Consider the following 17344-nt stretch of genomic DNA (forward strand, 5'->3'; position numbering starts at 1 on the left):
TACTGTGTAATTCAAACAGCTAAATAATATATAATAATACAATGTTTAGCTATTTGTAGTTTTGAATTATCAATCTCATACAAATGTGGGCAGCCAAATAGCTTCAAAACTTCCAAGCACACAAACTTCCAACAGATAATGGAAAACATTATTGCTTCCTACACTGCATCTTTACTAATTATTTGGGGCCATGGAAGTCTGAAATATAAATTTTTATCAAAAGCTTGATTGCGATTTATAATGGCTATTATAATTTGTATAAAATCCATAAGAAAATATCGCTATTCTTATTGATAAAATATTATTCTACTGTAATTTAAAAGTTTTATTATTCAATTCCTTGGTAGATGATTTTTCCCGAAAAATTTTGTTTATCCAATGAACCTTCGAATGTGCTATTTTATCATTCAGTATAAATGATCTTAATTATATTCTTTATAAGTCAAATCCGGTACTTGTCGGTTGTAACGGCTTATAAACAGTGCCAAGAAAAAGATTCGCCAATTTGGTGATTTCATTTGGCAGCATGTGGTTTACGCGTAATTCGATCTATATTTATGCACACACAGACACTTTTTTTTTCTTTTTTAATCTGTCATTTGTATAGTTCCGAAATACATGCAAATATTTTTTTTCTATAAATATCCAAAATAAACAAATAAATGGACACAAAGACATTAGATTGAGTAGTTATGAAAAACACAGATAGAAAAGGCACGTTTTCTTTGAAGATTTCAGAAATCTACAGGACTATTTTAGTGTCTGCATTGAAATTACTAGTCGCATCAGCATCACATGCAATTTTTATTATTAGACTGCAAAGGAAGCATTGCATACCTCCGAAAAAGCGAGTGACTTTTCTATCTTGTATCCTCTAACGTTGATGTTGAAACTCGGTCTGATGCAGATGTCACCTTTATTTGCTTTTATTTTGTCGAGGGATGCATTATATTTGAAACAGTCTGCAAGATGTCGAAACCCTTTCTACTTAAGTTTCAAGGTAACGATGACTAAACTTGTGACGTCAAACTTCAAATTCCGACCCCCTCCCCCCCCCCATCTCTTCCAAAATTTTTAAATGCATATTTTAACTTTAGAAGAAAGATCGATTGAGCATAAAATGTTGATAAGGTTTTTTTGGAAAGCTTATGTCCGAAATTTATAAAAAATAATACATTATGAGTACTTTTTGTTTTGAGTTGATTTAAACTATTTTATGCTTATAATAGTTTCTTCTTAATTCAGTTGTTCGAATGTATTGCAGAGTACGAAACTAATATTGTTTTAAAATATATGAAGGTTAAATATTTTGGTCGAAAAATGTAAACTCGTCGTGTCATTCTGATTGCTTATAGAATGTACTAGCAGTTATTGTAGTAAAAGAATGAATCTATAGAAAAAATGAAATCAAATTTGCAATGTTTTTCAGTTATTACTAAGAAATAGAATATATATTATTATTAATTTTTATAAAGTTTATTTATTAATAAAAAAACTGCATAAATTACGATTAATTGTCATAAACACTAATTATAAGCATATCCTAATCCTCAGATTTAGCGGCTGATAATATTTATTGTTATATTTTTATAGAATCCTTTTTTAGCTTGTCTGAAGAGAGTAGTTTTAATAACTATTTCAATTTTTTATGGCAAGGATATTAAATAAATTGTATTTTATAAATTGTAATGGAAATATATGATTAAATTTGATTTTTTTCATATACAAAATGAAATTTTACTACAATTTGCCGAAATATTTCGTTGATCGAATTTCGTTTGAACGAAGTATATATAAATCGTCCTTGAATCTGCAAGTAGTCATTCCAAAAAGCAGAAGCTTGTCTCAAGATCTTTTTAACGGAACTAAGTTGCATTTCTGTAGAACGTCAAGGAAAATCATATCACATTCGTAATTCTCTTAAAAAAAAACCATTGAAATTTCTAGCCGAAATTAACAATTTGCTACTAAATTATACACCGATAAGTAATTTTTTTTTAAAAAATAAGATGAATGAAAATAACCTGGTGATAGGCTCTTGGCTTTACAAGCATTCTATTATATATCCTAATCTTTAGATAACGGCTGATGGGTAATCTTATAATCATGTGTCTCTGACGAAAGAAAGAAATGATTCGCAAACGTAAATATGAATTTTGCAAATATTTTTTTTCCCTTTTATTTATAATAATTAAAATATTAAAAGAATTGTCACCTACTTTTTCAGTTTTGAGTGAAAACGTTATGTACTTTGATAATAAACGTTATTATAAATCCAATGCTTGTCTTTCTTTTAGAACGATTTTCAGATCTAATAAAATGACTAGAAATTTCCACCTTTAAGAATATAAGTATGAATTTGATAACAAAAGCTTTCATCCATCATATACACAAACATTCCTTTCATCAAAGAGCAAAATGTAAAATCATTAAAGTATGTGTAATTCTATTTGAAGATGTGGCATACTCGAAAATGTTGAAGCTTGAATCGAATGGTGATTTTCTAATTTGCCTTGTTCTCAAGAATTCACTCAAGTTTTCTGTTCTTCAGAAAGATAATAGTACATTTTCTGGATTAGTCAGCTTTATTTTATCTTTCATTTCATCATAGACTTTATCTGTCACCTTTCTTCTCATATGTTCTAAAGTAAAAAAATATAAAGCGAATAGAATAAAGATATTTTGTATGATAAAGATGGTTATTGGGGGAAAATATATAAATAAATTATAGACCATTGAAAATAATTCTATCACCTATTTACAACAAGCCTATTCAAATCATTTTCAAACAAAATGACTACAAAAGTTAGAATGCTGTTAAATTTTTAAAAAATACTGGATTTTAAAAGTAATAGAGAATTGAATTTTTAATTGTACAAGTGTAAGAATTTAATTCCTAGCAAAAAAATATAAAGTTACAAACAAAATGAAATCTATTGTCGTTAAAAATGTTGATACGCACTCACGTACTTCAAAAAGAAAAACAAATGCAGAAGTAGTAGAAACATACTATAAACGGACAAACAAAATGGCTGCACAGGACTGAAAATCTGAAATAAAGATACGATAATACAAACTTGATTTAATAGAAGGAATACAAGCTTTCATTTCTATTCCAAAATCATGTGTGTGGAATTAATAAAATTTATTAAATTCGTAAATGCATCAGAATATATTTGAAAGAAAACTTGTATAAAATAAACATGTAAACACTTTTATTCAATTATAGATGTATTTATGCATATATGGAAAATGTAAAACTAATTCAACTTTAGCTTTTGATATTTTTTTCCCTTTGAGAAGCATTAAAGAAATTTTTCAGTGATATATAGAAATTTAAGTTTCATTACATTTGTCTAGTTATTAAATATATTTATATATTAATTACATTTATTTTTAATAATGATGTGTACTAATGTTTAATATATTTTAAGCTTCGCTAATGCTTAAATGCCACAGACGAAAGAAACGTGTGAAGAATAGATAAATACTCATGGAAAGGATCAGTAATTTAATTTAAATATAAAAACTGCAATGTGTATTTATTTGTTTCATGTTTGTAAAACTGAAATTCTGGGCTATACATTACTTTTGGGCTTTACTTTTTATACAAGGGTATAAAAATTATATTTTATTGTATAATCTCAATGATATTAATTTAATAATTTAATCCTTATTACCTATTTATCATTAACTAAATTAGATTTTAATTCCCTTCCAATGGCATCAGGTGATGCCATTGGAAGTTTGAGGGTTTTGAGGAACAGCAGTTTTAAAGATTGAAAAATGTAAAATAACTAAAATAAAAATTATTTCTGCAGTTTAGCATATCAACAAAAATATATCTGTACTTATAATAAAGCTCAATGTGTGTGTGTGTGTGTGTTGGCGCTCTACAGGCCAGGTCATTTGACATACAGCTATCAAATTTGGTACATGTATACCTTAGAGGTCGGAAATGTGCACCTGGGGTCCCTTTTTTTGAAATTTTAATTATTAATTAAAAACTAACTTTCCCGCCAAAAAAATCTTCCATTTTCCCCACCGCCAACTTTTCAGCCAACAAAAAATCTTCCATTTTCCCCACCGCCAAATGAGTAAGGATTCAGTTTCTTTTTTCTCCCAACAGTAATGAGGCTAGGGTTAATATTTTTTGGCGGATTATTTTAAACGATTCTGTTTATTTTCTTAATGTTTTATGCATTTAAAATTAAACATTGTTAATTAATCCATGTTTCAGATTCATTCTGAAGTACTTTTGAATTAAAATAACACAGAATAAAGGAAATTAAAAATGTATAATCTGCATAGCGTTACCCCAACTGGCGTAGAAAAATTCACGCATTTGGGTTACCTAACTGGCGAAGAAAATTCACACATGCGCATTGTTCTGATTGTTGTCATGACAACCACTTTCAACGATGATTTAAATTATTTTTAGGTTAGTTGCATGCTTTTGAAAGTAAATTGTATTTATGTTAGTTATATATTTTTTTGTATACGCTTATAGTTTTAAGTACATAGTTTTTTAAGTAGTTTTTTTAAACCTGTTTTAAACCGATTATTTTAAACGATTCATTTTATTTTCTTAGTGTTTAATGCATTTAAAATGAAACATTGTTCATTAATCGATCTATTCATTATGAGTCTGAGAAACTTTTGTTGACAAATTCTTGAGATATATTCATAAATTAAGAAATATATTCTTTAGAGCTCATAAAGTTTGAAACGCTCAGTGACTCTATTATCAGTAATCATATTATTAAAAAAATGTTTTGCTTCAGTAAAAAATATTATTATATTAATTGCAGATTAATCCTTTGCACTTTAATTTAAAGCATAAATTCTACGAGGGGTAACAGAAAATTAGAAAGATACATATCACGTTATGACTGAAGGCCTTTATAATATTATGAGTGAATTATATGACTATCAAAATTTGAAGTTTTAAAATATTTTGCTGAAGAATCTATTAAAGTTGGAATTGCATAAAATATTTAATCATTAAAATCTTAACGAGCATTAAGATTGGCGAACCGGCTGGTCGCCAAAGGCGGCTAGTTTTAAATATTCTCAAATTAATTTCACATTTCTTTTCCATTTCAGATACTCTGTACTGCCCCCGCACTTGGGACGGATGGCAGTGCTGGCCGGACACTCCAGCCGGAGAAGAAGCTCAAGGACTTTGTCAAGAACACGTGTATTTCATGAGTCAACCGCCACCCTGTCCTAGTAAGTAATAAATACTTACTACTGCTGATGTTTTTGTGGTATAGCAAATCTTATTTTTGTCAAGGTGTAATTCATTTCTGCACCTCAAACATTTTACAGAACCTCATTATTTCCTTAAAAATTATTAAAAAAAATGGCACAAAGAATGTAATTTTATAAACGTAGTATATAAAATATTCAATTATAAATCTGAAAATTCGGTTCAAACTCAAAATGTATATTAGAAGCAAATCCTCATATTTTATTATTCAAACATCTTTCTGTTCTAGAGTACAATGAAGAATGCAATCTGCTCATTCTTTCCTCTAAAAAATTTTAATCTTCTGTTTATTCTATAATTTAATGATTCTTTGGATCCTATCCGCACAAGGATTTCCCCAAAAAAGTTTTTTAAAAAGTAATGCTTTTAATTAATGCATTTAAAAGCATTAGTTAATTTCTTAGATAATTTTTTGCAATTGCAATTTTGAAATTTAGATAAGAAAATGACAAAAATAAATTAGAATGCAATTGATGTCTATTTATTTCAATAATATTAACTGCTCGTTTTGGAACAACATAAGAGATCTTTTGGAATGGACTTGTAACGTTTATGGCATGTGAGCTGACACCATCCTGTTCGAACTTTCATTTTTCATTCGCGATCGAAAAATAGATCCTTGGAGTAAAATTTAGACTGCCCATATTTATAAGAGGAAGCGACGGTAAAATAGCGCTCCAATTTGGAACCAGACGAACCAAAATCGATATCTTATTAATAGCTAATTACTGGAAATAGTGTTTCTGCGTTTAGCTTAAAGTGTTAGACTTATCATAGCGACAAGATAAAAGTTAATTTTCAGCAGCAAAGAAGAAATCAAAAGAAAAGAGATTATCCATTCCTAAATGAATACACCTATTTTAATATTAAGTACTTAGTGAATGTTTTAAGTTGTGTTTATATATTTTGTAATGTTACTTATGATTCGCCCGAAAACTATGAATATTGATGATCCTGTTTACATTCAATGATATGATATGCGCTTTACAGTTCGTTAATTAATTGTTAGTACATCCTAATCTGCATTTATGTTCATAGTAAAATAGAATATATGTGTTTTTACTTTTGTATCCTCAAATTATTAATCAGTTTTTTCCCTATTTCATATTTATTTCCTTTAAAGGGAAAGAAGAATTCGCAAAAAAAATTATTGAATGAATTATTTTCACAAAGAAAATCAAAATGAATGGCAATATAATACGAATCCCACAGGATTGATCTTCCCAATACTTCGTTGCATACTTAATAATAAAAGTGTTATCTCACTTTCCCCGTAAAAAATTGTAAATCTTGGGTACGGACGAAAACGCCTTGCATGACATTGGCTACAATAGTTACGAAATAACTACTTTTGACGTGAATTCAGCCTTTTTTACTAAACCTATCGTCTCACCTTTGGCGAACTTTTCGGCATTTAATCCCTCGCATGTGATGAATAGTATCCAAAATGAAATATGTCATTTAGATGCCTTTTTTCCCAAACCAAAATTTGAAGCAGAGCTACAATTGTAACAACAAAATCATCTACCAAATTTGATATAATTAAATCATTGCGTTTTGAGTTATTCTTTTTGAGCTGTTCTTCTCGTCTAAAAATGCAAACCGAAAGATATTCAACCTCTCGTTGAATTTGGCCCAAAAATGTATAGATGTCTACAATATAAGTATTAAATCTGACCACTGAATTTAATCCATCTACGTTTTGTACCTATCATTTTAATTCGTTTTTGGAGAACCAGTCAAACTTCCTCTGAATACATTTTGCTCCAAATTGGATAGAAATCTATAAATTTGGTGTAAAGACCGCATGCAAAATGTTATCCTTCTAAGCTCAAAGCGTTTTGGACTTAACCTTGTCACATACAGATTGATTTTTTAAAAAATGTGTTTATCGAACTCAGGGTTATCTAAAATGTGCAAATGGCTAAAATCTGAAATGTTTTTAAAATTTATTTAGTCCATAAAAATGTTTTAATGAATTCAACGTCTACTCTATGAAAAAATGGCACTTTTTCCTTCCTCTTATATATACAGATTTACTCACGTTATTATCGAGATTTCAAAATTGTATTTATAAAATAATTTGTTTATATATATTTGCACTATCCGCCTTCTACTCAGCGTAATTTTATCATTTATTCCGATAGCATGAGCGCCTTGAAAACACTTTCTAATTATCATTATCGGATGCATCCGATTGCTGTTCGTATTTTGTTTACATTTCGTTTATTACAAAACGATGGTTTTAATATAATTTTTTGTTGGGTTCCGGGTCATGTGGGCATTTTTGGTAATGAAAAGGCCGACTTGGCTGCAAAATCTGCGACGGAGTTTTTAAGAATCGGACTTCCATTTTCTGATGTTAAGACGGCTGTTTTTAATCACACATATTCTTCTTGGCAGGAGACATGGAACATTCAAGTTCAAAATAAGCTACGTTCTATCAAACCTACCATTAGTTTGTGGCCTGTTCTCCCTATACGTGAGATGGATGTCAAACTGACTCGTCTCCGTATAGGACACACCCGCCTCACTCATAGGCATCTGATTCTAGGCGAAAAAGCAGCAACATGTCCTACTTGTCAACTGGATTTTACAGTATATCACATTTTGGTCCAGTGCCCTGCTTTTAATTCTCATCGTATTCGTTTCTTCCATTCACCGCCTTTAACTTTAGCTGACTTGGTGGGTGAGAATTACCACCCGAATATTTTTAACTTTTTAAAAGCTATTCAACTCTATATCCACATATAAATTAATTTTTGTTTAATTTTTTTATTTGTACATTTGAAATCATTGTTATGTTTGAAAATGATACATCCATTGTTGTTTTTAAAGATGTCTGGTTTTTACTGGAATCGTCTGCTTTTGAAATTTTAACCACATAATTTTTAGGATGGAATTAAACCATACGTTTGGCGCAGTATAGCCAAGATTGGCTCTTGCGCCAATAAACCCAACAACCAACCAACAACCAACTTTAGAAATTAAAATTAGATAAAAAGCAGACATTTAAATAATATATAAAATTTCTATGTTTTCTTCATTTGATTTCAATGTGAATCTTGATATGTGATTATATGACAAGAATAAAATCATATGATATAAACTCATTTACTGATAGTCATTCGACATATGAATAATAGTATGCATGTTAAAAAAGAAAACAAATGGCTTTTTTTAAACGCTGGAGCACAGATGGTACCACGCTGCCAGTGATCAACTAATAATCATAAGAATAATTCATTTTCTTTCTGGATTTACTTTCAGAGTTTCCCATCAAAAATTAAACTGAAATTTTATCGACACGAGTGAAAAAAAAGACAAACAGGATTAAACTTTCTTTTAATTAAATCTCTGAAAAGATTAATCACATGAAAGGGAGAAGATCGAGGGCTCATATTACATTTGTAATCTTCGTTCTGGCATCCGGGAGATTCCTATTAAAAAGTACGAAACTCGAGAAGAGAAACCCAAGGGATGATAATAATTCTTTCTATTTTTTCCCCTCCTTTTCCGTTTTAATCTTTAATTTTCCACGATTATAATAAAAGCCAAATTGAAGTTAATTCGAAGGAATGTTCTTCATTCTGAGATGAGTGACAGAAGATCCACTTCACACATTTTTAAAAAAAAAAATCTCTATGGTTAAAAGTGGATACAAAAAAAAAAAAAATTCTCTAAACTACGGCGATTGATTGAAATTTTTTTAATTCCTAAATTTACTACCGTTTTAAATCTTATCATTTTTGCCTTTTTAAATATTTTTTATAAATATACTTGGTTGCAGCTTAAAATAAATTTAATATGTTTTAATCAAAAATTTTTTTGAATTAAAATATAGGGAAACAGCAAGAAAAAATTTCGTTATTTAAATTTACATTTTTCTCAAATTTGATTTTTATAATATTCTGTCTGGTAGTATTTTTAGTAGTATATTTGTAGTATATTTTTTTAAAATGTAGAAACATTTAAACTGTAAATGCTAATTGGTGAATGAGGGAAGGAATAACCAAAGGAAATTCAGTCTTTGCAAGTTAAATTTTAAATAGAGCTCCGTTAAAGATTTTTTTCGAAAGGAAAAAAACAATGTAATAGTAGTTATGTAAACAATGTAATAGTAGTTATGTAAACAATGTAATAGTAGTTATGTAAACAATGTAATAGTAGTTTTAATAATAGTTTTTTGCTTCAATTTTTAATGGTGCATATAGTATTTTTAGAAATGACATAATTTATCCTTATTTTAAATTAATTCTATTCAAATAATAATGTAACTTTGAAAATATATAAAAAAAAATGGAATAAAATTATCTATTTACATTCATATTTTTGTTTTACTTTTTTGGACAAATTTATTTTATCACAATATTTTTAGTAATTCAATATTTTGATGTTTGAAGTATGATCTGAATGTTCTAAAACCAAAAGTAGAAAAATTGAGGGATCATTACCATTCTCTAAAACATTACCTTCATGTAAGCATTACTACACAATTTTTGCTATTATTTTAATAGAAATTTGTATAGATTATCTATTGACAAATTAATACAAATTATCAAATTACTAATTAATACAACTTTCAAATTATGAATTGACAGTTAATTTATAGATTTATAAATTAATACAAATTGTAAAATTACTAAATTATTAATTAAAACAAAATATCAAATAATCTATTTACTAATTAATACAAATTGCCAAATTATGAAATTATTAATTAATGCAGATTAATTATAATTTAATTACAAATTATCGTAAAATTCGTGGTTTAGTATGAAGTCTAAACCCTTATGGAACACGTTTGGAAATCTATTTTCCATAATTGTTAAAGAATCGTTCTTACTGCGAGTTAGCGGGAAAAGGAAATTTTTTATTTCACAATCTCTCGGCAGATTTCAGCAATAAATTCGAAATATATGATATTAATTTTGAGAGAAAAAGAGATCCTTCTGCAAATATATTCCATAGATCATAAAAGTTTTTTATGATTTTTCAAAAATTTCTAGGGATTCAAATACTTTTCAAATTACAGAGAAAATTTCCGAATTACAGAGATAATCTTAATGATGGAGTTTATGTAAAATAATAAATACTTATCTTTATTATACTATTGAAAAACATTACTTTTTCAAAAATCTTTTTTACAAAAACTGTTGAGGAAACGTTGGAAAAAATTGATTAAAATGTTTTATAATAAACTTATGCCGATGAGGCATATTTGTATTTTGTGAAAGGATTTCATTTTTTATGAAGTATAATTTTGCCATTTTATTCCTATGATAAATTATAAAAACGGTTTTTAAAGACATAATTTGTGGCCCTATGAAAAAACATTTTTAATTTTTGTATGTTTGACTTCATTTTCAAATGATAATTTGTTTTGGTATATTATGGAATAGAAAATTATTTTTTTTTCAAATTAACGACCAAGGAGCTACACATTAATAAAATAAAAAATCAACTAATTAATTTTACAAATTATTTAGTTGATTTACCTATATTTTTAATACTTATATTTATTATTAATTTCTAAAAGTTTTAGAATAGCGTATTGTCTTCACCAACACTCAGCCGTTCAAAATTTAGAGATTCTGGCGCATCATTAAAAAGAATAAAATCAATAAAAAATTTCCATCTTTACAAACATGAAAAAAGTTAGATAAAAATCTGCAAAAAGAAAACAAATAAAGAAAAAATATTTGTTAGAAAATACTGAAAAAATGTATTTTATGTGTTCACAAAAGCTAAGAAAATGGGTTAGTATGTAGTTACAGAGCTATCACTAAAAATCCGAGATACAATAAAAACTTTTGTAATTTATTCTGATCCTTGATGCATTTTTTTTTCAAACTTTTTTTCAAATACTCCTTTTGAAAAAAATAGCTACATATGCCTTTTGCTTCTTTTTTTTTTTCAAATTTATAAACATACATTTTCTGTCCCAAGGAATTGCCCCAGATGGATTGTAATATCTGCTGAAACTACGTATATTGCATTAACTAAAATGAGTCTTTGCAGCTGAAACTGTTTCGAGCATATCTGCGGGCCCCCGGCCTCATTGCTATGCATGAGATACGGGCCTCTGACGGAGAATGTTAGTGGGCGGTAGCCGACAGAAATTACGATAATGATTTGTAGTTAAAGATCGATGCGCAGTGGATGGAATTCGGAATACGAAATGTGCCAGTGAAAGGGTAGAATTACATCGTCCGGATATCCAGGATATAATTGGCTTCACAAGGGACATCTTGTTTTTTCAATATTGATGAAAATGTGCCAACGAATGAATGATGTGAGTGCAGAGGGGTGACCCAGTGCTGTCGGGAGCTAAGTTTTCATGAATAAATGAAATTGTAGCTATAATCAGGAGATGGATAGGATGGTAATGGCATAAGACGTCCCTCGTCTTCCAAGTTCTTAATTGGATAGGGAGAGTCGCTTGCCAGATGATTGATTGCGCAAGTCACGTGACTGTATGTCTGCTAAATATTTGGTCAAGGTCGAGTTTCGCAATGTGGTTTGAATTTCCAGAGCACCGAATGGATGGATTAGGAACACGGAAACAAACTAATGATCTGTTATTTGTAATGTGTGGTTATGACGTGTGACCATTGCTACTGATACAGAAATTGCTAATCGTGTATATTTCTAAAGATTCGTGGGAGGATTTAGAAATAACTAAAATAAATGCAGAATCACAAATAAATTCAAAATGCAAGAATAATTCTTTTTCTTCCATCATTATCAGCACTGCAGCAATCAAGGAAGAAAATCGAATGACCAGTCAAAAAGTCAAAAATTGGCCAGTCAAAATTGGGAAAAAAAAAACTTTGGCATAGTTCTTGAAATATTCTCGACATTCTCGTGAAACTATTTTCCAAATTTCTCGCTTTTCCAAACATTGACAATGTTAATCAACATTGAAACAAAAACAATGAGTGGGAATGATTTTCCTGAAACTATCTTGCCTGGAGAAGTCAGTGGCTCTTTCCAGTAGATTCACGTTGTAATACGCACTTCGAGAAGTGGTTTCCAAATTTTTTAATCAGAATTTTCGAAAATTATGATTCTTATGACAGGCCCTCATATGCCAGCATAATTAATGCCCAACCGAAACGGGTCGTGAGAGGGTATAAACATATGTCCTATTTTAGATTAGAAATTAATTTTTTAGAACGTGTAGATTAATTAGAAATTATTGAGCACACATTACACATTAGTACACACATACATCAAAAGTACTGATTTTGATTGCATTTAACTTCAGTGTACCGAAATATCTCTTTATTCAACTATTGCTTTTTTATATTGTTTTTTTTTCAATTCACATTCCACAGAGTCGAATTAAAACTAATCAGAATTAAGATTTTATAGAAATGTTTGGCAAGATTCATAATAGTGATTATAATATTATATGTATAATTTCATTTATATGTTGATGTTTTGGCGTCATTCTTTCATTAAATCTTTTCGAATAACTTTTATCTTAATTATTTCCAGAAAAATAAATACCTATACATTTCGAATTTTGGTATACCAGTAAGTGGTATTATTTTAGAAATTTACACCTTTCTGTTAATTGAGCTGTGCATCTTCTTCATTTCCAGTCACCCCACGTAAAATCTAAATCTTAATTGACATCGGAAAGTGACTAAAAGCGTACTTTAAGAAAAAAATTATTCTGTATGGTAAAAAAGGCTCAATATTCAGGCATTGATTATCAACCATAACAGAAGAATAATATATTTATATTATTATAAATATATTAAACACATTTTCAAACCGCAATTAATAGTAAACAAACCATTTGTACTATCATTAAATTAGAACCAATGAAAATATTCTCATTTTCAATGAGTTTCTTTCGATTTTCTTTTTTCACTCTATTTCTCTAAAAATTAAAATTATATGAAAATCATATTTATGCTATAATATTTTTGAATTATGGTAACTTTTCATAACAAACTGCAAATTATTCATAATTCTTAGTTTATCAAAATGTCAATTAAAATTTCGAAACCATTTTGTCCAAGAAATAGAAAAGAGTCGCTCCTAGGTGCCTATTTCCACTCACAAATTACATTTGTGCCAATGGTAGCTTTAAATCTAATGGTCCATCTTGTAGAACACCAATACACATATACTTACACTCTTTCCTTTTGCGTCAGTAGCAGATGTTACAAGAAATAAATTAAAATGTTTAATGCAATAAAATTTGAACTTTGATAAACACGCTTTCTCTTTTCAAATCATATCAATTGAAAAACTGGAAAAAAAGTGTCGCCTAAAATGAGGAGTAAGCGAAAATAGGTATATTGATTTCTAATTAATGAACGAATTTTTAAATATATAAGTGAGAATATGTACATATTTTTCTCATCCTATATGAAAAATAATTCTTAACAATGATAATTTTTTTCCTCTCAGAATATGCTTCGAAACGCTGTATGTCCAATGGCTCTTGGTACGTGAACGAGTGGGACAGTGAATGGACAAATTACAGCAGCTGCAGTCGAATACAGGTGGGTAAAAGAACCATATTGCTTGCTTCATTTTTCCCATCAAAAAATACCTGTTTAACTTTTGAAATTAAATTTTTGAAAAGCATTCTACTTTTTTAAAAATACATTTATTTTATGAAATGAAGAAGAAACTAAAAGCTTTGATCAGAAATTATACAGGATGATTTACACATGCTGCCGTCTTCGAGAATTCTAGTTATTTAATTACCGTTTTCGCTCAGAGGTATACGCAGTAGTTAATTTGATCTTTCTGTGTTTGGCAAAATAAGTTCTGCACAGATTACTATAGATGGAGAAGATCAGGTTGACGAATGAAATAAGAGTGAAATTAAATTATGTTTAAGTCAATACAAAGCACTGTAAGTTGAGTAAAACCTGTATATTTACCGGTGACAATTTTTTTGAGTTTTTGTATACATCATGTATATGCTTTCGCACTAGCTGTATGAGACGGTCGTGATTAATTCTACAAAATTGAATGAGATGCATTATTTTCAATCTAACTTAAGCTGCTTTCTTAGAAGGAAACGGAATATAATAAAACTGTTTTTAGAAATTTAATTGAAAAAACTGAATAAACGTAAAAATCTTTCTAGAATAAAATTAATTATGTTCAATTTGAATACTAAAATCAAAAAGAATCACGAAAATAACTACAACCATTAAAGCTAAAGAAAGTTTTTGATATTTTGAAGGAATTGGATGGATTCGATATCTTGAAAGACACTTTACATTTCCCCCGGCGTGTCTCAGACTTCATCTCTTTCCATCTTATGTAATAATTATTGACAACAGATTTCTTAGTTTCCATAATATACTTTTAGATATACAGATTTATATAATTTCCATTTAACTTATCAGAAATTAACTGAAATTCGGCGAAGAAAAGTCTTATTAAGTTTAAAAACTTTCAAAAATGAATTTCACTGAGAGATAGGTTTTCAGATTTTGTTGAATATATTTTCTTGCGATTTATATTAAAATCTCATCATTATGTTAATATCAATGCTTTCAAATTATTTTAACGTAATGATAGCGATTTTTCTAAATAATTATTCATTTTTATTTTCCAGGGCATGCGGCGTTTACAGTACTTCCATATTGTGACATACGCCATCTCGATGTTGTTCCTGATACCAGCTCTTTTCATCTTCGTCATCTACAAGTAAGTGTAATTTCTTTCTGCTCAAATTCACTAAGATAGGTCTCATTTGCTTTCAAAATGCCTTTTCTAAACATATTTGTTTATATCAAATAAATATCTTTGTATCTTTGTTTTACAATTTTAAACACAGCTTTTAATAATCAAAAGAAACTTTCGACAGAATGAAGGGTCACTTTATATATACTAGTTAAACCTCCGGGGGGCACCTCGAAATAAGGATAAGAGGCTTCGGCATGGTGGTTGGATCTCGCCACCCTGGAGGGTACACTAATAGGTGGGGGATCTGACTCTTCCCATTGATGACGGGACGTACTTCCTTCAGGGAGGGTTGTACCGTGGCCGGTGACGGCCCTTAGGACTCAACCACAGTTCCCGCCAATGTTGCTGTTGCGGCGTTTCGGTCATTCAGTTTCTATGGATTAAATCCGTGTGCCTTCGTGGCGGGTCGGAGAGTCAGATGGTTGACTTATATATACTAGTTTTGCTCCACATTTTTGTATATAAATTAGTAAAATTGCAGCACTTCTGAGTCTTTTACTATTCATTCATTTTGTGTAACTCATCTATGTTATCTGCAATCTCCTTGTAAATAATTTTACCATCTGCCTTATTTTATCACCATATATAAAATAACTGGACAGAATATTAATAATACTAATTTAAAACAATAATTCAATATGGAATGGAAAAGGCTGAAATATTAGTTTTATTTGAATTGCTTGAAAGTAGTGAAAATATATTTCCTGTTCTTTTCTTTCTTTATTATTCATAACAGTGGTTAAATTCTTTTAATATAATATATGGTAAAAAATTTAATCTAAAGAGGAATAGTTATTGTTTTTATGCGGTTGGAAACAATCTCTCTCATTTTTATAAATGTACTGTGATATGAAATAGCATTTGAAAATTATTTCTTAATAATATTATAAATCATTTCATTTTAATTTATTTTCCTATAAATACGTTTTGAAATACATTTTATATATATTTTCCGGCATTTTTCGGAATAATAGTATAATCGATAGTATTTCTACTTGATTAATGTTGTAGGAAGATCAGTAAAATGGAGCATTTATTGAGTAGAATCTACCTACACCATTTTCCAATACCAGATTTTTTTCTATAAATAATAAAAATATTTTCTCATTAATTTTGAAATAATAGAAAAAACATCCATATAGAGAAATAGCCGCCTTCAAAATTGAATTGAAATTATTCATGAAACTTCAGGCATAAGTTTCAGGCATAAGCAGTAGGCATCTATGAGAGAAATGGTAAATTAAAACATTGTCTCTAAAGGAACAGCAGCTGTAGAAAAGTATTCCGATATAAACAGGGGAAATAAACTGAAAATTAACTGCTTAATTTGCCGTAATGTTAGATACATGGATTTCCAAGTTTTGGCTCGTTTATGCAGCTTATGTTTTACTGTAAGCAAATTATTATAGAAGATTTCTTCAAGTTGTTATCAGTATTGTTTGACAACGGGTTCTAAAACCCTCTGAGCTTTTGCGCATGCGTTAGGATGGGTTTAATTCGTCAAAGTAGAGGTGAGAGGAAAGATGAAAGGAGGGGATGTTTACATTTAACAATAAAATGGAGTATTCCCAAACAACTGAAATATTATGGTCAGAAGCGACACGCTATTTACATAGATGTGAAAAAAAATTGAAGAAATAAAGTATCCAATAGGGCGAAAATCAAGATAAAAGAATAATGAATAATTCCGGAAATGCTCTCGTTCTTCCGCGTCTCTTCCCTTAATGAGATAGAATCGTCGAAAAGGGGTCGTCTCAGAATACTGAAACGAATTGTAGTTAAAAGTTTTCCTCCTTTTTTCTCAGAATTTGTAAGATAAATATCTATAGCATATGCATAGTGCCTATTCTAAACGTGTTCAAATGAATGATTTTTAAATATTACAGAAAGATATAAGCTCCCAGTTGGAAAAATACTGTAAAAGACCTGAAATAATGGCAATTTGTAGTTCTTGAGCAGATACATTCATTGCTTAATAGATTGTGAAATTGAAACTTTAAACAGTCCCCCGGATTCCTACTTACCAACATATACTTCGAAAAATATATTTAATAATAAAAAAAACATTATTCCCTTCAAAGATAATGAAGCTAATTTTATTATATGTGGCCAATCAACAGCCATCTGGAAGAAGCGTCGCTTATTAATTGCAAATTCTTTCCTGAAGTAGCCAATAATATGACATAAAAATATCTAAAATTGGGATATTTAAATCTTCTTGACTTGGTCAGTTTCAACAATAGAAGAGAGGAACATCCTTTTGTTGAAAATATTAGTGTTTGAGGAATATTTTGCTAGATGTAACTAATAGAACGGAGAGGCATGCTACCTCCAATGATTTCG

At 29.2% G+C, this 17344-nt stretch overlaps 1 protein-coding gene across 1 annotated transcript in view; it reads left to right on the forward strand.

Annotated features, from left to right (window-relative positions):
* LOC129972073 (calcitonin gene-related peptide type 1 receptor-like) overlaps positions 1 to 17344 on the forward strand; it is a 196548-nt gene that overhangs the window by 104828 nt on the left and 74376 nt on the right. The window contains exons 6-8 of the mRNA XM_056086054.1: positions 5107 to 5232; positions 13703 to 13797; positions 14871 to 14962. Of these exons, the coding sequence (XP_055942029.1) occupies positions 5107 to 5232; positions 13703 to 13797; positions 14871 to 14962 (313 nt within the window). The remainder of the gene's footprint in view (positions 1 to 5106; positions 5233 to 13702; positions 13798 to 14870; positions 14963 to 17344) is intronic.

The sequence above is a fragment of the Argiope bruennichi genome, chromosome 6 (assembly GCF_947563725.1).
Source record: "Argiope bruennichi chromosome 6, qqArgBrue1.1, whole genome shotgun sequence".
Lineage (NCBI taxonomy): Eukaryota > Metazoa > Arthropoda > Arachnida > Araneae > Araneidae > Argiope > Argiope bruennichi.